This window comes from Equus caballus, chromosome 6 (assembly GCF_041296265.1).
Source record: "Equus caballus isolate H_3958 breed thoroughbred chromosome 6, TB-T2T, whole genome shotgun sequence".
In the NCBI taxonomy this organism is placed as follows: Eukaryota; Metazoa; Chordata; class Mammalia; order Perissodactyla; family Equidae; genus Equus; species Equus caballus.
In genome coordinates, this window is record NC_091689.1 from 65,239,608 (window position 1) to 65,265,382 (window position 25,775).

Below are 25,775 nucleotides of genomic sequence, written 5' to 3' on the forward strand. Positions count from 1 at the left end.
AGATTCAGAATTAACACATCCACTTGGCCAAAATTCGTAAAGCCAAATCTTCAAACCTAGCCTCTGCCACATCAAAGGTGAAATTTTGCATCCATCTTCCTCACCCCTCCTCAATTTGTCCTTAATGAAAAAGAGAAGGGTTACCCAACTTCAAGACTTACTATGAAGCTACAGTAATTGAGACAGCGTGACAACGGTGAAGAAATAGAAAAACATATCAATGGAACAGAATAGAAAGTCCAGAAATAGATTGACATAATTATAGTCAACTGATCTTTGACAAAGGAGCAAAGACAATACAATGGAGAAAAGACAGTCTTTTCAAGAAATGGTGCTGGAACAAGTGGACATCCACATGAAAAGAAATAAATCTAAACAAAGACCTTACACTCTTCACAAAAATTAACTCAAAATGGATCACAGACCTAGATGTAAAATGCAAAACTATAAAACGTTTAGACAATAACACAGGAGAAAACCTAGATGACCTTGGGTACGGTGATAACTTTTTAGATACAATAACAAAGGGAGGATCCATGAAAGAAGGAATTGATAAGCTGAACTTAACGAAAATTAAAAACTTCTGTTCTGCAAGACACTGTCAAGAGAACGAGAAGATAAGCCACAGACTGACAAAAAAAATTTGCAAAAAACATATCTGATAAAGGACTGTTATCCAAAATATAAAAAGAACTCTTAAAATTCAACAATAAGAAAACAAACAACCTGATTAAAAACTGAGCAAATGATCTAAATAGACACCTCATGAAAGAAGATATACAGATGGCATATAACCATATGAAAAGATGCAAAGGAATTGCAAATTAAAACAATAATGTAATACGGCTACACAGCTATGAGAAGGCCCAAAATCCAAAACACTAACATCATGAAATGTTGGCAAGGATGTGGAACAACAGGAACGCACATTCTTTGCGGGAGAGAATGCAAAACAGTACATCCACTTTGAAAGACTACTTGGTGGTTTCTTATAAAACTAAGTAGACTCTTAACATCTGATCCAGCAATCATGCTCCTTGGTATTTACTCAAATGAGCTGAAAACTTATGTCCACACAAAACCTGCACACAGATGTCTCCAGCATCTTTTATAATTGCCAAAATTGGGAAGCACCCAAGATGTCCTTCAGTAGGTGAATGGATAAATAAACTGTGGGACCTTCAGATGATGAAGGATTATTCATCACTAAAAAGAAATGAACTATCAAGCCATGAAAAGACATGGAGGAACCTTAAATGCATATTTCTAAGTAAAAGAAGCCAGTCTGAAAAGGCTTCCTACTGTATAATTCCAACCATAAGATATTCTGGAAAAGGCAAAACTATGGAGAGAGTAAAAGAATCAGAAGTTAGAATAGGAGAAAACATTTGCAAGTCATATATCTGATAAAGGATTAATATCAAAAATATGTAAGGACATCAATAGGAATAAAACAAACAATCTAATTCAAAAAATGGGCAGAGGATCTGAATAGACATCTTCCCAAAGAAGATACACAGATGGCCAACAGGTACATGAAAAGGTGCCCAACATCACTAATCATCAGGGAAACGCAAATCAAAACCACAATGGCTATCATCAAAAAGACAAGAGATAACAAGTGTTGAGGAGGATGTGGGGAAAAGGGAGTCATTGTGCACCGTCAGTGAGAATGCAAACCGGTGCAGCCATTATGGAAAACAGTTTGGAGGTTCCTCAAAAAGTTAAAAATAGAACTACCATATACGATCCAGCAATCTCACTTCCGTGTATATATCTGAAGGAAACAAAATCACTATTTCGAGGAGCTATCTGCACTCCCATGTTCACTGCATCATTATTTACAATAGTCAAGATACAGAAACAAGCTAAGTGTCCACTGACAGATGAATGGGTAAAGAAAATGTGGTATATGCTGCATACAATGGAATATTAATGAATATATACAATGCAATATTATTCAGCCATTAAAAAACAGAAAGGAAATCTCGCCATTTGTGAATGAATGGACTTGAGGGCATTATGCTTAGTGAAATAAGTGAGACAGGGAAAGACAAATATATGATCTCACTTATACGTGGAATCTAAAAAACCAAACTCATAGAAACAGAGAGCAGATTAGTGGTTGTCAGAGGTGGAGGATAGGGGAGGAGGGGAATGCATGAAGATGGTCAAAAGGTACAAACTTCCAGTTATAAGATAAATAAGTTCAGGGGAAGCAATGTACAGCATGGTGACTATAGCTAACAATACTGTATTGTATATTTGAAAATTGCTTAAGGAGTAAAACTTAAAAGTTCTCATCACAAGAAAAAAAATTGTAACTATGCAAGATGGATATTAACTAAACTGTGTAATCATTTTGCAATGTATACATCTATCAAATCACTATGTTGTACACCTTAAGCTAATACAATGCTGTGTGTCAATTATGTCCATAAAACTGGGAAAAAAAGGATCTGGGGCTGACAGAAGTTAGAGGGAAGGGAAGGAGGAACAGTTAGAGCACAGAGGATTTTTATGGCAGAAACTTCTATGTGATACTATAATGGTGGATACACGTCATTACACATTTGTCAAACCCCACAGAATGTACAACACCAAGAGTGAATCTTAGCGTAAACTGTGGACTTGGGGTGATAATGATGTGTCAGTGTAGGTTCATCAGTTGTAACAAATGTACCACTCTGGTGGGAGATGTTGATGGTGGGAGAGGCTGTGCATACACGGGGCCAGGTGGTCTATGGGAAATCTCTCTCTATGGGAAATCTCTCTCTACGGAAATCTATATACTTTGTGTTCAGTTTTGCTGTGAAGTGAAAATTGCTCTAAAAAATAGTGTCTATAAAAAAAAAAAGAGCAGGGCTACTTTTGGACTCTGCCCAGTTAGTTCTATATCTGTACCTATATAATTTATATCCATATACTCACACACATATCTATACAAATACACATATCCACACACACATATATATACACTATATCTTTGAATGTATGCTTTATTTCACCATAAAAGTTATTTAAATAAGGCTATAGTAACTTTAAAAGCTAAATGATAATTATAACGAATTTGTAGCAACATAGGAAAGTACATATAATATAAAATTAAATGTAAAAAGAGCAGAATGTAAATCTATTAAGCCTTGAGAAGAAGAGAATTAGCCTAAACCAGAAGCCTCTGAAAATGTCCCCCAGGTCTGAGGTGAGCCCTTTTGTAGGTGGCAGAGCCCAAAGTGTGGCAAGGACAACTGCAGGTGGGAGACAAGCAGGAGAAAGCAGAGGCTGATCTAATAATGGCATCTTTTGTCTTTCCTTTTCCCTTTCTCCTCCTCCAACAAGCGATATTTGTCAAGTAAGAGGAGAAGTTACCTTTTCACTCCTTCTTTCTTATCCCTCGGGCTTTTTGTTTCATCTGTAAAATGGTCCTAACACCTTATCTGCCCTTCTACCAGAGGCAGAAAGACTGATATCGGAACCTGAATTGTGGATTGCGGATTGTGACACTGACTGAACGAAGGAGAATCTGTACCAAAGAGGAGCTCCTAATATTCTAGGACAATGAACAGCATGTGTTGCTCTTATTTTTTTCATCATACTGACAATTTTAAAGGAAAATATTTCAAAACATAAAAGAACATATCCTCTTTGAATCTTATTAATAAGCAAAATGCTACATGGTAACAATAAAGGTAGGCATATTTTGTTTTGTTTTTAGTTTTTCTTAATTATTAACTACTTCAAATATACAGAAAAGCATAACAAAAAGTAACATTTTCCAGACTCATTTGTTAGACATTTAGTAAGTACCTACTATGTGCCAAGCACTATGATATTTTTCTGGGATTGAAGAAATGAACAAGACAGTTATACTTTCTCCCTTTATAAGGCTTTTACCTTAATAGGGGGAATGTATATCCATGAACGTGTATGGAAAAGTGCATTTCTTTCTAACTGGCATTGATATTTCACCGTTTACTTACCCATTCCTAAATTGAATATTTTTATTATTTTCCTTTTTTAGCTCTTACGAAGAACATAGCTAAAAAAAGTCTCTTTGCAAATTCTTTGTCTGCTTTGGGGCTACCCTAAGACCCAATAGAACAAAGGCTTTGACTGATAAGATTATCAAGCCCTCCATCTAGATCTGTCGTCACAGAGGACAGTAAGGAAACGCTAACTGACACCACCTGGAACACTTCTTGATGTAAGTGCAACTTAAGCAATAGCCTGGAATTTTGTGTGAAAACCCAACAAAATAGCCAGTATTTTCTACGGGACATATATCAAAACAAGTAAAGATGCTTTCGTTTGCCTTGAATTTTGCCCATCCTATACTGACTCAACAACCTATGTTATTTATACATTTTATGAGCTGGTTCATAATTGAACTTGTATGCTCATGAGTAGGTAGAGATGGAACTTTATTACCTAACATTCAAGATCAGAATTCTTTGCTTGCTGATTATCTTATATTTTCCTCCCTCAGCCAAAGTCTTATAAAATACGTTTGGTTCATCTGATAGCTCTCCAGAAAGTCTGTGCCAATTTATAGTTTCTCCTTCAGTGTAAGATGCCTATTTCCATCCTCTCTGTTTTTAGGGGTTTTTTTGGGGGGGAGGGGAGGGGAGTGGTACACAGCCTCTCTTAAAGCTTTTAATTTTTCATATTTTGGCTGATTGGACAGACATAATGGTACACCAAGTTGCTTTAACTTTTTTTTTTTTTCTGAGGAGGACTAGCCCTGAGCTAACATCTGTGCCAATCTTCCTCCACTTTATATGTGGGTTGCTACCACAGCATGGCTGACGAGTGGTGTAGGTCTGCACCCAGGACCCAAACCTGCAAACCCAGCCCATCAAAGCAGAGTGTGCCTAATTTAACCACTACACCACGGAGCTGGCCCTGAGTGTTAACATTATATCACATTGGCCACATACTTTTTGCTTTTTGTTCTTTTTTTGCTGAGGAAGATTCACACTGAGCTAACATCTATACCAATCTTCCTCTATTTTTCAGTACATGGGCCACCAGCACAGCAAGGCTACTAACAGAGCAGTGTAGGTCCATGGCTGGGAACCAAACCCAGGCCACCAAAGTGTAGTGCGCTGAACTTAACCACTAGGCTACTGGGGCCGGCCCACCTTTTGCTTTTTTTAACAGCTTTATTAACATATAATTTATATACCATCAAGTTTATCCCTTGAAAGTCTACAATTCACTGGTTTTTAGTATATTCATAGAGTTTTGCAAACATCTCCGTAAACTAGAATATTTTTATCACCTCAAAAAGAAATCTTGCACTCACCACACTCCCATGTCCTCCTCCCCCATCCCTAGGCAATCACAAATCTAGTTTGTGTCTCTATGTATTTGCCTTTTTGAACATTTCATATAAATGGAATCATACAACACATAGTCTTTCGTGACTGGCTTCTTTCACTTAGCATAGTATTTTCAAGGTTTATCCATGTTGTAGCATGGATCAGCACTTCATTACTTTTTATGGCTACACAATGTCCCACTTAGGGATATATCATGTTGTGTTTATCTATTCATCAGTTGATGAGTATTTGGGTTGTTTCCACTTCAGGTTATTATAAATAATGCTGCTGTGAATATTTGTGTAAAGTTTTTGTGTGAACATACACTTTCATCTCTCTTGGGTATATATACACAGGGATGGATTTGCTGCGTCAAATGGTAGCTCTATTTTAGCTTTTTGAGGAACTTCTGGATTGTTTTCCAAAGTCACACATCATTTACATTCCCACCAGCAATGTATGAGGTTTCCAATATCGCCATATCCTCCCCAATGCTTGTTATTATGTGTCTTTTTGATTATAGCCATGCTAGTGAATGTGAAGTGATAGCCGTTGTGACTTTCTTTGCATTTCCCTGATGACATATGGTATTTAGCATCTTATCATGTGCTTATTGACCATTTTTATATCTTTTTTTGGAGAAATATCTATTCGGATCCCTTGCCCATTTTTATATTGAGTTGTCTTTTTATTATTGAGTTGTAAGACCTCTTTATATATTCTAGATACAAGTCCCTTATCAGATATGCAATTTGCAAATATTTTTTCTGAGTGTAGGTTATCTTTTCACTTCCTTGATGTTGTCCTTTGAAGCACAAAGTACAATATTTTTGTGTGTGTGAGAGGAAGACTGGCCCTGAGCTAACATCTGTTGCCAATCTTCTTCTTTTTGCTTGAGGAAGATGGTCCTTGAGTTAACATCTGTGCCAATCTTCCTCTATTTTTTATGTGGGATGCTGCCACAGCACGGCTTGACAAGCAGTGTGCAGGTCCATGCCCGAGATCCAAAACCTATAAACCCCAAGCCACCAAAACAGAGCATGCAAACCAAACCACTCTACCACCAAGCCGGTGCCAAAAGGACAACAATTTTGATGAAGTTCAGTTTACTTATTTTTTCTTTTGTCACTTGTGCTTTCAGGTGTGATATGTAAGAAATCATTGCATAACGCAAGGTCACAAAGATTTACTCCAATGTTTGCCTGTAATAGTTTTATAGTTTTAACTCTTACATTTAAATCTGTGGTCCTTTTTTAGTTAATTTTTGTGTATGGTCCTTTCACTTTTAAATGCCCAAAGATTTCCTACTACTCTAAAGAGAGAAGAAAGAGGCCAGCCCAGTGTCTAGTGGTTAAGTTCACGTGTTCCACTTCAGCAGCCCAGGATTCACAGGTTCGGATCCTGGGAGCAGACCTATACACCGCTCATCAAGCCATGTTGTGGCAGCATCCCACATACAAAGTGGAAGAAGACTGGCACACATGTTAGCTCAGGGCCACTCCTCCCCAAGCAAATAGAAGAAGATTGTCTAGAAATGTTAGCTCAGGGCCAATCTTCCCCACAAACAAAAGAGAGAGAGAGAGAGAAGAAAAAAAGGATAAAAGTGAAGTAGTAAAGGACAATCTATATTGTATAGTACTAGAAAATTCAAACCACTAAAACCTTAAGCCAGTAATATGTATGTGTACGTATGAGTGTATATAACATATCATTTATATTTTTAATTATTATTTTTCCTCCTATTAGAGGTCTTAGTTTTAACCCTTCCAAATGGCAAAGTGCAGGCCAACCTGCAGATCCACCAGCCATTCCTTCTTTACTTTCTTGTTCTCGCTGCTACAAGCTTTCTTCTGTTTTCCATGATACATCAACTTCTTGACTTGTGTCTTCCCTCTGGTAAGGGCAATGCTAGGCTGCAGTGCCAGCCCCCACCTGGAATTCCCACACCACTCTGCTACCTCCAGCCTCACACAGGCGGCAAAGAAATTTAAAAAGTCTGAGCCTGGGATAGAAAGCTATCTCAATACGAAACGACTCAAATTTTTTTCTAGTGGCTTAAAAAAAAGTGTGTGTGTGTGTGTATGTCTGTATGTGTAAAAAGCCTGGGTTTTTTCTGAATATAAGCCTGATATATGATCACTGAAAAAAAATCAGAAAATCTAAAGAATATAAAGAAAAAAAAAGTCCCATCTTTTTTCACGCCCCTAGGTTAACCATGTTTACTGTTTTAGTGTATATCCTTAGAGAGACAGGCAGACAGACACATTTACCAAAATATACACTTATACATGCATATATACTTTAGATAACTGGAAATGTATTATACACAGTCATGCATCGCTTAACGACAGGAATACTTCTGAGAAATGCACTGTTAGGTGATTTCGTCACTGTGCAAACAGCATAGAGTGTACTTACACAAACAGAGAGTATACCCTACCACACATAGACTATATGGTACTAATCTTATGGGATCACCGTTGTATCTGCAATTCATCATTGACCAAAACATTGTTATACAGCACACAACTGTATACAGGATATATACCATATATATAAAGTTTCACATAAAGCTTTTTTCCACTTCATATTTTTTAATGTCATTAAATATTACTTGACAATAAATATTAAATTCCCACTTAGGATACATCATAATGTATAAATCTTTTTCCTCTTTTTGCATATTTAAGTTTCCTCCACTGTAAGTAATATTGTGATAAACATTGCATCTCATATGTTTCTCAGATTTTTATTTGGTTCTACTTATCAATTCAGTCATTCACAAATATTCACCAAAGGTCTATCCTGGTGTTGGCACCATGGTAGGGATACAAAACTGATTCTCAAAAAGCTCACAGAAAATAGCTATTTCTCCTGCCCCCTCATTTTGTCCTGCCTCCTTGGTGCATCTTCTTTCTGATTTCTAATTACTGTCCCTGACCACAGTTCTTGCCTATTCCTTGTCTGTTCATTGCTCCTAACACAATGGACAAGACAATATGCCTTTTCCCATCATTCAGTCAAGCTCATTCCTAACTCTTGCTACTTGATTGTTCCTCCAGCAAGCAGTTATCAAACTTTTTGGTCTCAGGACCTCTTAATATCTTAAAAATTACTGAAGACCCCAAAGAGATTTTGTTTTGTTGGCTGTTTCTATCTATATTTACTGTATGACAAACTAAAACTGAGAAATTCACAACACAATAAAACAAAAGCACATTTTTAATTATCCAACAGAGAGGTGACACCATCACCCTTCATGTAGCCTCTAGAAAACTCCACTGTACACTCAAGAAAAACTCAAAGTGGAAAAGGCAAATAATGTCTCAGTGTCCTTACCAAAACAATTTGATTTTGCAGAGCCTCCCAAAAGGATCTTGAGGACACTCCAAGATAGAGAACTATATGCAGGTCTTTGTCCTATGACTTCTTGTGTTACCTACTTCACATTTTGCATTGACCACCTCTTACAGCCCAGGGCCACCACGGGGGGACTGTCTTCAGCTGGCGTGGTTGTGATGCTCCATGACAATATGGCTCACAGGGCACATGCAATAAATGCTCCTTGTTGCTTTTGTTTTCTCTGCAAAAAGCAATCAGTTTCCAAGTCCCAAAGGTTTTATTTAACTAAGTCAATGTTTCTGGGTTGTTTATGTACTAGACGATTTAAGAAATGAAACCTTGAATTCCAGGCTGTTTAATAAACTGTATTTAGGAGGGCAAGGAAGGAATAGGCAAAATATCCAAAGCAGCCTCTAAAAGAGTGCTACCTATCTCTTGTGTAAGAGTGAAAGAACTAGCTTGTTCTCCTGGCTTATGAATATGTAAGCCAATTAGTGGTGATACCTGCCTTGAACTTTACTAACAACACTGGCCAAATAAACACAAAGAAAACAAGGTGAAAAAGAAACAGGAATTAAAGGACTTCCATTGTTATTAAATCAAAACATGAATTACCCTCAATCAGTTGCTTTTTGCTTTGTTTTTACATATGCCCACCGGACAGTCACACTGTTGTTCTAACGTAACATTTCCGGTATTGGATTTTTTTTCATTTATATGATAACATTACACAACCCAGCTCCCAACCTAACCTTACCATTAACTTTAACTCCTTTCCTTCCAATACTTATCCACATCAAGGTTTTAATTATGCAGATATAATCAAATACAAGTTGCCTAACTGTGAAGCTTTTTACAACAATTAAAGCTGCATTTGTGCTCCACACATACAACTAAATAGAACCAGAGGGACAAATTCTGCAGCTCTATTTCCAAACAGAGCTGAAGCTTCGTGTTTAGAATAACGCTAGCTTAAAAACCATTTTTAGCCTACCTATACCTATGCTTCCAAGATGCGATACTCTCTAAAGGAGCTTATCATCTTTCAGTTCTTCATGGCCCTTGAGAGCCTCTGGAAATTTAAGTTTACCCACCTCTAAGCCATCCAGTGAAAGATTCACACACACACACACACACACACGCACACACCAATCACAGCCATAGACCAAAATGTTAGAGAAGTACCAAGACTCAGTGAGTCCCTGGGGACCCATTACTTTAATTTCAGGGCATCAACCTCTCTTTGTCGGTGTGTCCAGCTAAAAAAGGGCAAGTAAGGCTCAAGAAGAACAAGGGTGAGCCAAGCGGTGCCTCACCAACTGAGGCTGAACCTCCACATGTGAGGGCTATGATGAGGTTTCTACCTATCTTATTCTCTAAAAGACAAAGTTTCCAAACTACTGCCGAGCATTTGTAAAGCAAACACTGCCACCCGCCAGCAATGTTGGCTTTATTCTGAAATTACTCTGTTTACCCTGAAAACCACAAAATGTAAACAAGCGCACCTGATCAGAGAAGATCTTTAAACTGCTCACTCGCTAAATCAACACCCAGGAAGAAAAGGCAGGTGACTCGGACTTGAATACACAATGTACAAATCAATCTTTTATCTTAGTGGAAGCCTGAATAAGTTAATGATTCGTCAGCTTTATGGAGATACACAGAGACTTTCATAAACAAAATATAATTTTTATTAATTTATTTAATACTCAGAAGAGGAAAACAAGTAAGTCCCACCAACCATAAACCATAGAAGTACAATCTTAATTCACACACACTTCCACTTAAAATAACAAATACTATATGTATGACACACTCCCCCACACTGGGGATACTTTAGTTATGCTATAGAGCTTATGAAAACCGAAGTGATCTGACTTCTTAATATGCCTTTTAATATGCCTAATGCATGACAAAATAAGAGAAGATAAGGGAAATAGTTTATTTTAAAATAGCTACTATTTAATTCTTTTAAGAGTTTTTTTTTTCCCCTGCTTTTTCTCCCCCAATCCCCCCAGTACATAGTCGTATATATATATTTTTTTTAGTTGTGGGTCCTTCTAGTTGTAGCACGTGGGACACCACCTCAACGTGGCCTGATGAGTGGTGCCATGTCCGCGCCCAGGATCAGAACCGGCGAAACTCTGGGCCACCGAAGGCAGAGCACACGAACTTAACCACTTGGCCACAGGGCTGGCCCCTAAGAGTTTTTGAATGAGCCATAGTTTCAGCTCTACAAATAGTCCGTGCTTCTCACCACAACATACCCCTGGAAAAACTATATTGTAAAAAGAATGCACTTCCCATAGGAAATTCCACTGGAATAATATAATTAGGATTACTTTCCCAGCAAATACAAAGTTAATAATGAATATGGAATAGGCACAAATAGTCTAACCCTCCATATCATTTAGAATAGCAAGTATCCTATAAAACGATTAAAATGTACTTTGTTGTACTATCATAAGGATCATTCTTTTCCCAAAAATTAACACTGGACCATGTAAACATCTGAAGACCTCACCAAGGACCTTCCTATGAAGACCCAGAGAGACAAAGAGTCCTGAATAAATAAGGTCTTTGTCCATCTTCCCATATAGCCACCATTGGAGGTAAAAAAAGTCACAGAAGTGTAGAGTAGGGAGACTTCATTTTTTTCCAATGAAGTCAAGAGAGTATTTCTGGATCAACTGGCTCTAACAGCCTCAGGGCTATTTTTCCCTCTCAGGGCTATTCTAGCTTGAGTTGGCTAGATTCACCTCTCCTGCGTCAGCCCTTTCCAGAACGGCACATAAATGGAGTCATACAGCCTTTTGAGACTAGCTTCTTTCACTTAGCATAACACATAACGCATCTGAGATTCATCTGTGTTACTGGGTGTATCAGTAGTTCATTCCTTTTTATTGTTGAGTGGTATTCCATTATGCGGATACACCATTGCACGTATTGTTTATCCATCCACCAGCTGAAAGAGATTTTGATTGTTTCCAGTTTTGGCTATAAACATTCATGCACAGATCTTTGTGTGTACTTAAGTTTTCATTGATTTTGGCAAATACTGAAGAGTAAGATTTTGGAGTCATATGGTATGTGAATGTCTAACTTTATAAGAAACTGCCAAACTCTTTTCCAAACTAGCTGTAGCATTTTGTACACCATCAGCAATGTATAAGAGTCCTAGTTGATCTACATCCTTGTCAACACTTGGCATTGTCAGTATTTTTTTTATTTTAGCCATTTTTGTAGTGGTACTTCATTGCGGTCTGTCAGTTGTCATACTGTGGCAGCTTCACGTTGCTGTGATGCTGATAGCTATGCCACCAATATTTCAAATGCCAGCAGGGTCAGCCATGGTGGACAGGTTCCAGCAGACCTTCCAGACTAAGACAGACTAGGAAGAAGGACCTGGCCACCCACTTCCAAAAAAACTGACCATGAAAACCCTATGAATAGCAGCAGAGCATTTTCTGATAAAGTGCCATAAGGTGAGAAGATGGTGGAAAAGGACCAGGCAGGGTTCCACTCTGTTGTGCACAGGGTCACTAGGAGTCAGAATCAACTCCACGGCACTAACAACAACAAACTTTATTGTGGCTCTTGATATTGTTATGTTTTCTTTGGGCACCTTAAATGTTGGTATTCCCAGGGATTCCATTTAGGGTACTCTTTTCTCCTTACTCACACAGCTTTAAATTCTATCCACAGGCTAGTAAATTTCAAATCTGTATTTTCCATCTAGATTTCTTTCCTGAGCCTCCACATAAACATATCCAGCAATCTTCTAGATCTACTACTCTGGCAGAAATGATGCCAGAACCAAGTTCATTACCGTGGTAAACTGCAAAACAGCCATAAATTCTTCCCATCCCTGTATGCATGTCCCTTTGCAAGTAACTTTGTAGCTCCTCCCATCAAAAGGTAGAGTCAATTTCTCCACTCTTTGCATCTGAACTTAGCCATATAACATTAGCAAATGTGACAGAAGGAGAGGTTTGAATAGTGCTTGAGCATTAAGGTTTGTCCTTTCTTGCTGTTCTCACGACACTATCCCTATTGAAGACTCTGAGCCAGACTGCCACATAATGAGAGATACACGGCCCAGCCGCCCCCATCAACAACCTATCCACTAGCAGACACATGAATGAAGCCATCCTAGACCATCCAGCTGCCAAGTGACCACAGATACATGAGCAAGTTCAGCAAAGATCAGCCAAGCTAGCTCAAAACAAAAGAATCAGCCAGCGAACCCATACATTCATGAGTTAAATAGAGGGATGCTGAGAAAGCCACTCAGTTTGGAGGTGTTTCTCACACAGTAACAGAGAACTGACACAATTACTCTCCCCTATCAAGTAGTTTATGTTATATTCTATATCTCAGTAAATGTTACTAATGTCTATCACAACAGCCAAATCTGAAACCTGGGAGAATTCCAGAACACATTCTCTCCCTCACCCCCGCCTCTCACCCTACTCCCACATACAATTAATCTTCAAGTCCTAATATGGTTAAATGCATCCCCTTCTCTCCATCCATAGCTACTGTCTTAGTCCATTATCAAATTTGCTGAACTATTTTAACAGTCTCTTAGTTGATATCTCATCCTACATAGTCAACCTCTTCATGTAAGAGAATAGTCTTTCAAAATTCCAATTCTGCTTATGTCACAGCCCAGCTTATAATCCTTTGATAGTTCTCCACTATCTTTATCAGAAAAATCAAATGTGTCAGTGTGGCACACAAGGCCATTAGGCACCGGGACCCTCCTCCAAGCTCATCTGCACCACTCTTCCAATTCTCCTAAGCTTTAAACATTCTTAAAAGCCACAACCACAAATGGGTCATGTTACTCTACGCCTCTGTGCCTCAGCCAGAAATGGCTCTTTCTCCTCAATTTCCTCCTCTCCACTTGGTTGACAAGTGCCCATTCTTCCATAGCTCCAGCTCACCTCCATTTTTCCTCTGAATTCCCAAGCCAATTACAATCCTCTTCTCTGTGCTTCTGTAGCCCCTTGGGCTTAAAGGCAGTATAGTTAGTGGTTAACAATCTGGATTTCAATCAAAGTTTTGCTTCTTTCTAGTTATATGACCTTGAGGCGAGTTACTTAACTTCTCTGTACCTCAATTTCCTCATCTATAAAATGGGATGTGACAGAGACTGTTACCCCTTCCTCCCAATGTCCATCCTCTTCTTCTTTTGAGTAACAGAACTCTTGAGTTTTAGGTATGCACATGGCTGTGGCCAGCCCACTGACACATTCTTCAGCCTCCTTGAAGCAAGATGTAGCCATGTGCATTAGTTTTTTGTGGCTGCCATAACAGATTACCACAAATTTGGTGGCTTAGAACAACAGAAATTTATTTTCTCATAGTTCTGGAGGCCAGAGGTCCAAAATCAAGGAGTCTTCAGGGCCGCGTTCCCTCTGAAGGCTCTAGGAGAGACGCCTCTCTTGCCTCTTCCAGCTTCTGATGGCTCCAGGTATTCCTTGGCTTGTGGCAACATGACTCTGTGGGGGATCAGAATTGGTCACCCCAAAATGTGTCTCTTTGGCTTCATTATTTTTAAGAACAAAAAACTCTGAAAGAAACTTTGACCTTCTCCCTAACTGCCTAAAAGAATTTAAAATAGAAGGGCCTGTTCGAGGAAGGAGCTAATGCCGTAAGATAACTGTAATGTAATGTAAAACGTGTCTCTCAGGTCACATTGTCTGTAGTTAGCCCATACACATTTCCATCTCCATGTAAATTGCCTTCTACTCCCTTGAGTCCTAAACCACTACTCCCAATATCCTCCTTTGTCTTTAGCTGAAGATGGTATTTAAGATGAGAGCCTCTGCCATTTTGGTGAGTTGCTCAGTTTTCCTGAGTCTCTCCCATGTATACATGTTATAAAGCTTTGTTTGATTTTCTCCTGTTATTCCGTCTCATGTCAATTTAATTCGTAGCCCAGCCAGAAGGACCTAGAGTGGGTAGAGGAAATATTCTTCCTCCCCTACAACTCCATCCTCTGTCTCTGTCTTCACATGGCCTCTCCTCTGTGTGTGTGTCTTCCTCTCTTCTGTCTCTAATAAAGACTCTTGTCATTGGATTTGGGACCCACCTGGGTAATTCAAGATCTTTAACTTAATTACATTTGCAAAGACTCTTTCCTAATAAGATAACAGTCAGCATCTGGCTATTAGGATGTAGACTTATCTTTTGGAGGACCATCTCTCAACCCAACAGACTATGTTACTATGAGATATGAGTAGGAGCAATATATGCAATTCCAGATGTCCCCCTGAAAGAAGAATCTTCTTACCCTTCTTTCTTCTTAGCCCCTTTCTGCTGACTGGGAAATGGTGACTATTGGAGCAACTTTGGAAGCCAGGTTGAGGAGGGTAAAATTTTAAGATAGTATTTGATCACACACCTAGAAACTATTAAATGAAAGAGAAATAAATTTCTATCTTATATAAGCCATTGGTTTCTGTTGTTGTTGCTGTTGTCTTATTTCTGTTATAGCATCTTATCTAATACATGTAAATAATAATAATATCTTAATAATAATACATACTTCTTAGGGTTGTGTAAGGATTAAATGGATTAACAGAATATAAAGCATTTCGAACATTACCTGACATACAGTAAGGACTAAATAAATGGTCATGATTAGCAGCAGTGGTGTTAGCATAGTCCTGGTCACATTTGGTTGTCATTGATGTACTTGCCTACTTACTGCACAGGACCAAATTTACTGGGGTAAAGCCTTGGCACTTTCATCTCAGTATTATACTCAAAAGAATACCAAACATTCTGTTACTGTTTAAAGAGGAAATACAACTTAATTTTGCACACCAATTATTCCCCTCGGAGCTGCTTTCATGAAAAGGCGCATAGTAGGCCTGAAAAACCTAGACATCCCTTCCCCAAGGGTACAAATCCTTCAAACTACAGGTCAAATGCTCTCTTAATTAAGAAGCATTCCTCATCTCTCCAAACAGGAAATCAGAATCTCCATCCTCCCACAATACCTGCACCACCTTTTTATTTAGCCTAATACTTTCTCCCTTGTGCTATTACTATTTATATACACATCTTTTCTCCCTCATTAGATTATAAATTCCTTGAGATCAGCATTCATTTCTAACTCGTTTAAACCTGAGTAGCTATTTCACACACTGCATTGCTCTCAGTGGATACTCAATAAATCTCTACTGGATGTACCCAAGACCTTATACTGCAGAAAAACACCAGCTTCAAACAAACCTGCAAACCTACTAGCTGTGTGACCTTGAGCATGTTACTTCTCTAAAGTGTGGTTTCCACATTTGTAAAATGGGTCTATTAAGAATAAAATAAGGCAACATGGATAAAGGCCATCATAAGCACTCAAAGTTAAGAATTTCAATATATAGGACTTTCTATTCTTGGAAAGAGGAGTCTTGACTATTAAGTTGAAATACAGACAAAAGGTATTTATTCAGTACTTACAAGCAATTTAAACATACAATTAACTTCCTAGACACCATTGGAAGGGAGACTTTTACACATCAGCTGGCGGCTCTGGAAAATTGGCCCAAGGACACATGATTAGTAAGTGAGGGAGTCAGAGAGTTGTTCTCACTCTACTAAACCACGGGCATCAGGTGTTAATTTTCTGCACGTCACTCCTTACTCATAAGGAAGAGAATTAAAATTCACAATTTAAAGCCACAAATCAAACCTTATACATCATATACATTTTAGACACACAATTAATTGTGTGAGTGCTGCCACTCACAATCAGCAATCCATGAGAACTAAAATTGTCCTACTTGACCATCCAGAACTACCGCAACTTGCCTCCAATAGAGACTAAAGTATCTTAAAGTGCAAGCATTTTTACAATCCTGACCAGCTTCAACGGGAGAAGCAACGAGGCAAAGCAACCTATTTTCATTTCATCCTTTGGTCCTTCTCTGAAACCTCACTGAGAAGAGTAAACTTACCCAATTTCCACTGTCCCTTAAGAGTTTAGTAATCGGGGATTAGCTGAAGAAGGTTCTTAATATGATGACTTACCACAAATACACAGGATCATGATACACAGCAATAACAGTCAACTGGAGAATTTTAATCATGTTTTAGTATGAATTTTGTAATTGTTGGCTTGGAAATCCATTGCAATTTTTTTCTTTGAGTAGCAGCAAACTACAAAATCCTACAACCTAAGAAAACTTCACTTAATATACGTAGAAGTTTTCTTCTGCTGCTAGTTACACTACAGATTTACATGTTACAATGCACATTTGACACCAATGGACTTAAATTTAGACATATAGAATTTAAGACTATAATAAAATAACAAGTCTACACATTGCTTTGGCATAAAAGAAGCAATCAGCTAGTAACTATGTTACATGATAAGGTAGTATGAGGACCCCAAAAAAAGCATCTGATGACCGAACTGAAATTATATTGCCTTTAAGAGTTACGATTTGTTTCTAGAACTTTATTCATTAATTCAACAAAAATTAATTCAGCCTCAACAATACACAAAACACTGTTCATGATCTTGGTAATTCAACAGAGCACAGGCTAACACAGTCTTTCCATCATACGGTTTAGAATCTAATTGCAGGTCTTTCAAAGAAAGAGGTGCAAATTCTAAGCACGCACAAGTCATGTGGACATGTGTCCTCAGGCCCAAGTTCACTAACAACTGCAGTGGACAGTTTTCAGCAAGCGGCAGCCTCCAATTGCAATCTCTCTTCTTCTCTTCATGAGGGCTTTCCTGACACCTGGAGAACTTGCTCACCTGCAAGCAGCAACAACCCAGAAGTGTGCTGTGGAAGGGGGTGATAAGACCCTCAGGGGCAACCCACAACTCACAGAGGATGGAAGTTGGCCCCAGCCTCTCTGTCTTTGGGTAGGAGATTTCTGAGGCGTTGTTCCTCACGGTTTCTTAGAGGGCCACAGCAGGACTGAGTTCCAGTTGCCATAGTGGTGGACATTAATGAACACTTTATTGCCTATTCTTCCTTTAGGCTCACTCTCCCCCACTTCGGAATCTGTGCTTCCAGGGATCACCTCCCAAACTGATTACCTCCATCCGAGTCTTCCAAGGTGTGATTTGTAGGTAGTCTGACTGACACCATTCTAATCTATTTCTCCTCAGATATAATCAGTAACATTGAAGTAACACATGAAATGAGAGGATCATGCATATACCTTTTATCAACTTAACAAATTTCAAGATGTCATGAGGCTGGGAATTTAAATAAATAATTTAGATGAGAGTTATGATTCAAAAAAAAACCAGAAAAGAGAGAGAGACTTTGGCAGTAGCCATTGCTACTAAGATGAACTGTAACACATTCTCCACTTGGTTCCAAAGTGCCAATCACGCAGCCCAGGAGGAAGGAAATGAAGACTCAGAGATGCCAATGAAAAAGCATCAGCAGTTTGGGTTGACTAGCAGTTGGAGGTGACTTAGGGATTCCCCGCCCAGAAATCTTGGGCTACAAGTGTGGCACCTGAAAAAGAGCCAGATTCTCATCAGACTGCACCCAAATGTACTATGTTCAGTTCTTTCTACGCCACTAAGAATTACACTGACAAACAGGAGACAAACTAGAAAACAAACAAGGCAGTAGGAAGACTAGAGAAACCACTAAAGAATTTGTAGCTAGTAACAGGTGAAGGAATTTTTAAAAATTAAGACTGTAGAAGAAAAGATCTACAGAAATAGGATCATTCTAAACAAATACTTGCCGGCTATTATGTGTAAGAGGGATTAGATTTAATCTATGCGGCCTTGCAGGACCAACAGATAAAGCTTATAGGAGGGCAGAATTCAAGAGGCAGTATGCTATAATGGTTAAAAACAAACAGCACTGGAGTCAGACAAACTTGGGCTGAGTCCCAATTCTACCACTAATGAGCTCAGGGACCTTAAGATGGTTGCATAACTTCTTTATACTTAACTCTATCAACTGCAAATTTGGGATAGTAACAGTTTCGACTGTATAGAGTTATTAAGATGACTAAATAATAAGGCACAGGAAGGCTCAAGCACAGTGTAGCATGTATTAAATGCTCAATAAATGTTCGTCATTTTAGTCAGCACCACCAAAAAAAAAATTACAGTAACACCAAATCTGAAGAAATTCAATAAAGCAATTGTTAAGCTGGTAGAGGAACTATTTATAATTGGCTCATACTGAAGAATCACTATTAGACAAGATTGACATGTTCAACTACATAAAAAGTCAAAGCTACAAACTAGCAGGATGACTTTTTTCTTTTTGGTGAGGAAGATTGGCCCTGAGCTAACCTCGGTTGCCAATCTTCCTTTTTTGCTTGAGGAAGATTGTCAATGAGCTAACATCTTTGCCCATCTTCCCCTATTTCGTATATGGGACGCTGCCACAGCAGGGCTTGATGAGCAATATGCAGGTCTGCACCCAGGATCCAAACCCATGAACCCCAGGCCACCAAAGTGGAGGGCCTGAACTTAACCACTACGCCACCAGGCCAGCCCCAAGATGACTTTTTCACTTTTGCACTTGAGCATGCAAGCTCCATGAGTAGAGGCAGAAGGTGAGAGTTTCAGCCTTCAAAAGGACTCCCCTGAAATATCTGAAGAAAAGGAATTGAGTTAAAGAAGTGATCTTGTCGATCTGCCCCCCAAGCCCCTGATTTTCACTACTTGCTTTATTTATTGTTGCATGGCATGCAGGGAAATTCTCTATTTTATCCCAATTCCTGAAGCATTCAGACTTATTGCTTCAGAAGGACTTTTTGCTTGCCAGAAGAGGCCACCTGGCAGGCATGGTGGATTGTGAAATAGTCACAAGTCAAGTGACCACAGAATCTGAGAGCTGGAATTTTCAAGACCAAATGGCCCAACCCTGGGGAGTATCTAATCAACCAAGACAAGGGGCTGTCTTCTCTTGCCTCAGCCCCCCTGGGGAGTGGCTTCCTGGGTTCTCCATAACTTCTATGTTTTTATCACCCTGATGGTAATAAAAGGACACACAAACTTCTCTTGCTTTGATTTATATCAGGTTCTCTCCCTAAAAAAAAAATGCACATGTATCAATAGGCATAGACTTTTGGAAAAATCCAAAGTAGAGAAGAGTTTTCTAGAGAATGGAGGGAGAGGTGCATAAAGGAACTGGGAAAGAAAAAAAGAAAAACCAAAAGAATATAAAGTCAACAAAAATAACTGCTATAATTTTGTGTTAGGGAGGAGGGTTAAATTGTATATCAAAAAATAGATAAATCAGTGGCCAGCCCGGTGGCATAGTGGTTAAGTTCGCATGTTCCACTTCAGCAGCCTGGGATTAGCCGGTTCGGATCCCGGGTGCAGACATGGCACTGCTTGGCAAGCCATGCTGTGGCAGGTGTCCCACATATAAAGTGGAGGAAGATGTGCACGGATGTTAGCTCAGGGCCAGTCTTCCTCAGCAGAAAGAGGAGGACTGGCAGCAGATATTAGCTCAGGGCTAATCCTCCTCAAAAAAAAAAAAAAGATAAATCCTGTGGGTATGACGCAAGCAGAAGGGCAGTTAACCTCAGTGGTATTCTTCTCAAAAACTCAGCCCCAGTTTAACCGTGAGAAAAACATCAGGCAGACCCAAACCGAGGGACATTCTACAAAATATCTGGCCAGCACTCTTCAAAAGTATCAAGGTCATGAAAAACAATGAAAGAACGAGAAAGTGTCATAGACCAGAGAAAACTCAGGAGACATGACGACTAAACGCCACATGGGATCCTGGAGGTATTGGGAATGGGAAAAGGACATTAATGGAAAAACTGGTGAAATCCAAAGAAAGTCTGGAATTTAGTCAATAGTTATGTACAAATGGCAATGTCCTAGTTTTGACAAATTACCATGGTTACGTAAGATGCTAACATTAGGGGAAAGTGGGTGAAAGGGAACTCTCTATACTGCCTTTACAACTCCTCTGTACATCTGAACTTATTCCAGTTTAAAGTTTATCTTCAAAAAATAGGGAATATTTAATCATTAAAGGAATTTTACGCTCACTTAAGAGAAAGCCACTGTGCTTCTGTTAATATTATTCTGATAGTGTGGTTTCTACTGAAAACTAGCTGTCTGACAGGCTTTTAATAACCCTTGGGAAGTTGTTTATTTGTTAAAACTTAGCTTCCTCTGTTCACAGGTTAGACAATGTGACACAGTCAAGAGAACATTTCACCGTATAATTGTGCGTCTCGGGGAGAATCATTTTAACCTTTTGGAACTTTGGCTCCTTACTCAAAAAATGAAGGAGTTGTCCTAGAGTTACTTTTAATTACCCAGAAGCTATAAAAGTTTATCATTCACGTGAATAAATCATAGAGTATAAAAAGCAAAAATCTTTTCAAATTAATTTGAGAATATCATCTATCTGGCTGAGGCAAGAGGAACTGTGTAGCTGAACTGTTGATATGCTATTGTTTCTTCATGTATCTAAAAAATAACAATAAGGGAGGGTGCTCTGGAAACTTGGCAGAGGAGCCTGGAAACACTGGGGTGGTGATTCTGGGAGGCAAAACTATGAAAAAGCGATGGCTTTTAAAGCCAAAGGGAATATGGGAAATATGCATTCAGGGAGAGAATGGTAAAATGCGAGAGCTGTGAAAGGACAAGCTACGTGAACGGATGAGACACTTGGGAGAACAAGGTCTGTTTATGGCTATTGGGCAGGGTAAGGACTAGGGCAGAGGCAAAGCCATCTCAGGGAATTCTCTGGGGCTCCATCAGGATGGGCTTCCAAGAACCACAGGAGAAGAGTCAGAGCTTTAAGACAAAAGGGACTCCAAAGGACTCTCCTTCTCCAACGAGTGGAATAAGATAAATAGTTTAGTCTTAAACTAGAAGTAGAAAATGAGAGCCAATCAGCAAGGACAATGACCTCAGGTACTAGATTATAGGAAAAGCCAGCCTTCCAGGGGGCCAGATAGAGCACCTGAGTGATTCATATTTTGAACTAGTGCCCGCTGAATAAAATGACACCAAGTATCTGTATATAATTACCTGCTGGGGACACAGCTGTTACTCCAGGGTTCCCTCAGATACACCAAAATAATCTTTGCACTTTAAAACAATTCACTTCACTGGGAAAGAGGAAAAGAAAAAAGGCAGCCACAAACCCTGAAGGCTTATCTTTGAAAGATTAATCTCCCCTGACTGACAGAGGAACAAGGCTACCAAGCTTGTGGCAGTGAAGTGTGGGGCACTCCTGGGAACGAAGTTTTATCACATGATCCCAGGGAAAATTTGGGCTTCTCATGGAAAAGCATCTAATGGCTTTTTTTTTTTTTTTTTTGGATGTCTACTATGGACAAAGCTTTGTGCCTGGGAAATGAAAAAAGAGAAAAGAAAATTGTGCCCTTCAAGAGCTTATAATGTAAGAGTAGAGTCAAATACGTTTAAAGGAAACACACTATGCCATTCTATTTTAACTATCACTTGTATAATGACTTAAAGCACTTTTATATTTATTCTCCAAAAAGATTTCAAGCCTCACAAAGCCTTGTGTGGTAGGCATTGTTCTTGTTACTATCTACCCCTACTCCCCCCAGCCAATGACAGATGTGCTCTGAGGCTCAAAGTGGTTAGGCGACCTACTTAAGACGACACAGCCAGCAAACGATACAGTCAAAACCTGAACCCATGCTTTTTCCTGTTACGAGTACAGATTTGTTGTCCCAGTTTGCTTTTAAAACTTTTCTTTTTATCTTTAACGTGCTACAGTTCACAAAGGAGAGTCTGTGGATTTGCTTTTGTTTATCATCACTACTCTGAACTCAATGTGCCTCCTCCACCCGAGGAATAGTGTTTTTCTTTGATTTAGGAAAGTTCTCGCCCGTATCTCTTTACATATGGCCTCATTCCCATTTGCTCCAGCCTCTCCTAGAATTTGATTAGATACTGCTGGACCTTCTCAGTCTCTCCTCCAAGCTTTTCACAACTTGTTTATATTTTCCTTCTTTGTATCTCTCTGTACAACATTCTGGTGATTTCCTCAGATCTCTCTTCCAAAGCACTAGTTCTCTCCTCATCTTTATGTAATAGGCTAGTTCCAACTTTTTAGAACCTGTTTGTTCTTTTTTCATATTGTTCCCTCGTTCATTAGGGTTTCTCTACCGTCTTCTGTCTCTGAGATCATTTCCACACACTTATTGCACAGTCTCTGGCAGGTTGCTCTGGAGCACCTCTTGGCCGTCTGTCACAACGGCTGACTCTCCCGCACGGCAGTTTATTGTGAGTCAATCCTCAGCAGGGACTGTTTATTGTGAGAAGACCTCACTGGCCCGGGGTCAGGGGAGTGTCCTTACTGAGTAGTTTTATGGGTGCTTTTAATGGGCAGTGTAACTCCCACAACCCGTTTCAATTTCTCCACTTGGGAAGAAATTTGGATCTCTTATTCAAAGCAATCGAATTAACTCAAAGGACATTTATGGTGCTTCTCACTCTCTCTGCAAGTTTCTGAGTTTAGGGAAAATGAAATGTATATGACAGTCTCATGAGAATTGTGTAGAAAGTGCCTATCACAGGGAGTGAAACCTGGGAAACATTCACCGAATGGTAAGCATCTCCCTTCCCCAGCACAGCCTGACTTGGGTCTGGGGCTCTGGGGAACTTCCCTTGATTCTCTCTCCAGAGCCTTATCCTTTATTAAGGACAGCTGCTTTTCACCACTGTGAGGAGGAAGGCATACACAGTGGGTTCAAAATGAATGCTGTTTGAAAATTATTTTTATTATCATAAGTACATACAAACTAGGAAATTGATTTGAGCAAGCTTTTAATTACTGGTTTCAGTTGTCTATGATTCTCTGCAGATTCCATTAATCCTTCTTTTGTAATAGTTGAGTTACAATAATCAGTCTCCTACCATAACCAATTTCTCAATTGATGTTATCAAGCTATATCTCTAAAATTATACTGAGAAAGGAGTTCTATGGCAATTGTTAGCTATTGCACATCATCCAAGGTGATATTTTATAAGCTAAGCTGACACATCACTCTCACCCTCCTGGAGATTTTACAAAGATAAATTAAAAAGCTGATAATGAAACACTAACATTTATGGTATAACTGTCACAGAAATACATAAATATATATTATTTGTTTATATTCACTGGTTTGAAAAATGGCCTTTCCCAGTTAATTACCAAGATTTCCTTTCAACAGATAGACTATCATCCAGCAGAACAAAAATTGAAACTATTCGTCATTGTAAATCCATTGTTCAATGTGTAAAAGAAGAAAAACAACGGGGAAATTTTTGAAAGAATTTTCAGTGGATATATTTATATTCGAAAGTTTCACATTGAATAAAGTTTTAATATTACTTATTTTAAGACACAAAAATAATCTTGGCCCCCCCTTAGGTCTCATAATAAAAAATATATATTTATTTCTTACCTCTGAACTTCTTGGGAGGGTTGGCAAGGTCTCCAGCCTCCGGGTGCACCACACATCTGTCATCCACTAACCTAGAAGGAAAATCATGTTTACATTGTTAACATCGTCCCCTTCATGAAGCACAGACTGCATGTGAATATTGTATAAACAGTTACAAAGAGTTTTATTACCATTCTCTACTAAGAAACTTCTAATAATCATGGATTTGTGAAAAGATTTTGTTATAAAGATATTAAACAGCGGTTTTGAAATTGAAAATTAAGAAACACTGTTAAGGGGTAGGAAACAGGTTAGATAAATCCTGATGTAGGCAAACCATAAAGCGCCGTAGAGCTATTTAAAATTCTATTTAAAAATGCACTAGCCCACAAAACATTTAGACTGTGAAAATAAGTGGTAACCCATCAATAAGATATCATATATGTTTAAACACACATACACACACACACACACATCTCTACACATACACATATAAGAAATGGAACACAAACACCAAAACATTAACAGTGGTCAGATTACCTATAGTTTTTCTTTTCTTTTTTTTTTTTTTTTTTTCCTATATGTACGTTTTGTTTTGTTCTGTTTTACAAGGAATGTGTAAGCGTTTGAGGTCAGGCTTACAAAGTGACCATAGAGTGGGTGGTTATGAGCACTCATCCTGTGTTGAAACCCTGGCTTGGCCACTTTCTAGCTAGGTGACTTTGGGCCTCCCTCTTTTCACCTGTAAATAAGGCTACGTGTACCCACCTCATAGCACTGGTAGCATTAGATACACAGCATTGGACTACAAGACTCAATATCTGTAAAATAACTTGTACAGTTTCTGGCATATAGTAAGCCCTTAAATGATTATTTAATAGATAAATAGCATCAAGGACGTTGCCTGCCTTATTCCTCACCATACTGTCTGCTTCTAAAAGAGTGCCTGACACATACTAGGTACTCAACAAATATAATCAAACGACAAACTGCCTTTGTAGTCAAAAACATGTTTAATCCCTACTAAAATATTACGAGAAGCCAATCTCTAGGACAATTCCGAGAGAGAAGCTACATCTCTGATCTGACAGCCAGGAGACATGAACCTCCCCCATTCAAAGAGGAACATCTAACCACCAAAGACTGACTAACATGCCTTTTCTCCATTGACTGTGTGGTGGGAATAACTGGGGTTTTTCTAGGGTATGGTGAGAAGGCATGTGAATTAGTTCCAAGTTGTTCAATTCATTTGAAGGGAGACACTCCAGTTGCAACTGTTTTTCAAAAAACTTGTTAATCAGATTCACTAGTATGCATCAACTCCAGCACAGAATAAAGCCTAATTTGTGATCAAATGTCCCCTGAACTAGGGGGATGATTAATCAAATTAAAAATGAAACTTTTGGTTCCTGGTTTATCTGGTTACCGGAAGGAGACACTTCCTAAATCACTAGACTTTTCCATGGGATCCAGTTTCCACAAAACAAAATGTTACTTGGATCAAGCAATATGGTTCTTTGTTTGATTTTTTTATATACCTCATTCACACTGGTTTACAAAAATGTGGTTTTACGAGAGCTGCCAAGCATGCAAGAAATTCCTTTTAAGAGTTTTTAAAACTGTTTTCTTAGAAACAGGAAGTCACGTTGGGTCAAGAGAAAGGAAACCCAAACCTCCACAATATCCAACTTCACCCTGCAACATTGAATGTGCAAGACTCAGAGT

At 38.8% G+C, this 25,775-nt stretch overlaps 1 protein-coding gene across 2 annotated transcripts in view; it reads right to left on the minus strand.

Annotated features, from left to right (window-relative positions):
* Nucleotides 1–25,775, minus strand: part of ITPR2 (inositol 1,4,5-trisphosphate receptor type 2) — a 466,150-nt gene that overhangs the window by 406,711 nt on the left and 33,664 nt on the right. For both annotated transcript variants that reach the window (XM_023644092.2, XM_023644091.2), the window contains exon 2: nt 24,072–24,142. In XM_023644092.2, coding sequence (XP_023499860.2) covers nt 24,072–24,142 — 71 coding nt within the window. The remainder of the gene's footprint in view (nt 1–24,071; nt 24,143–25,775) is intronic.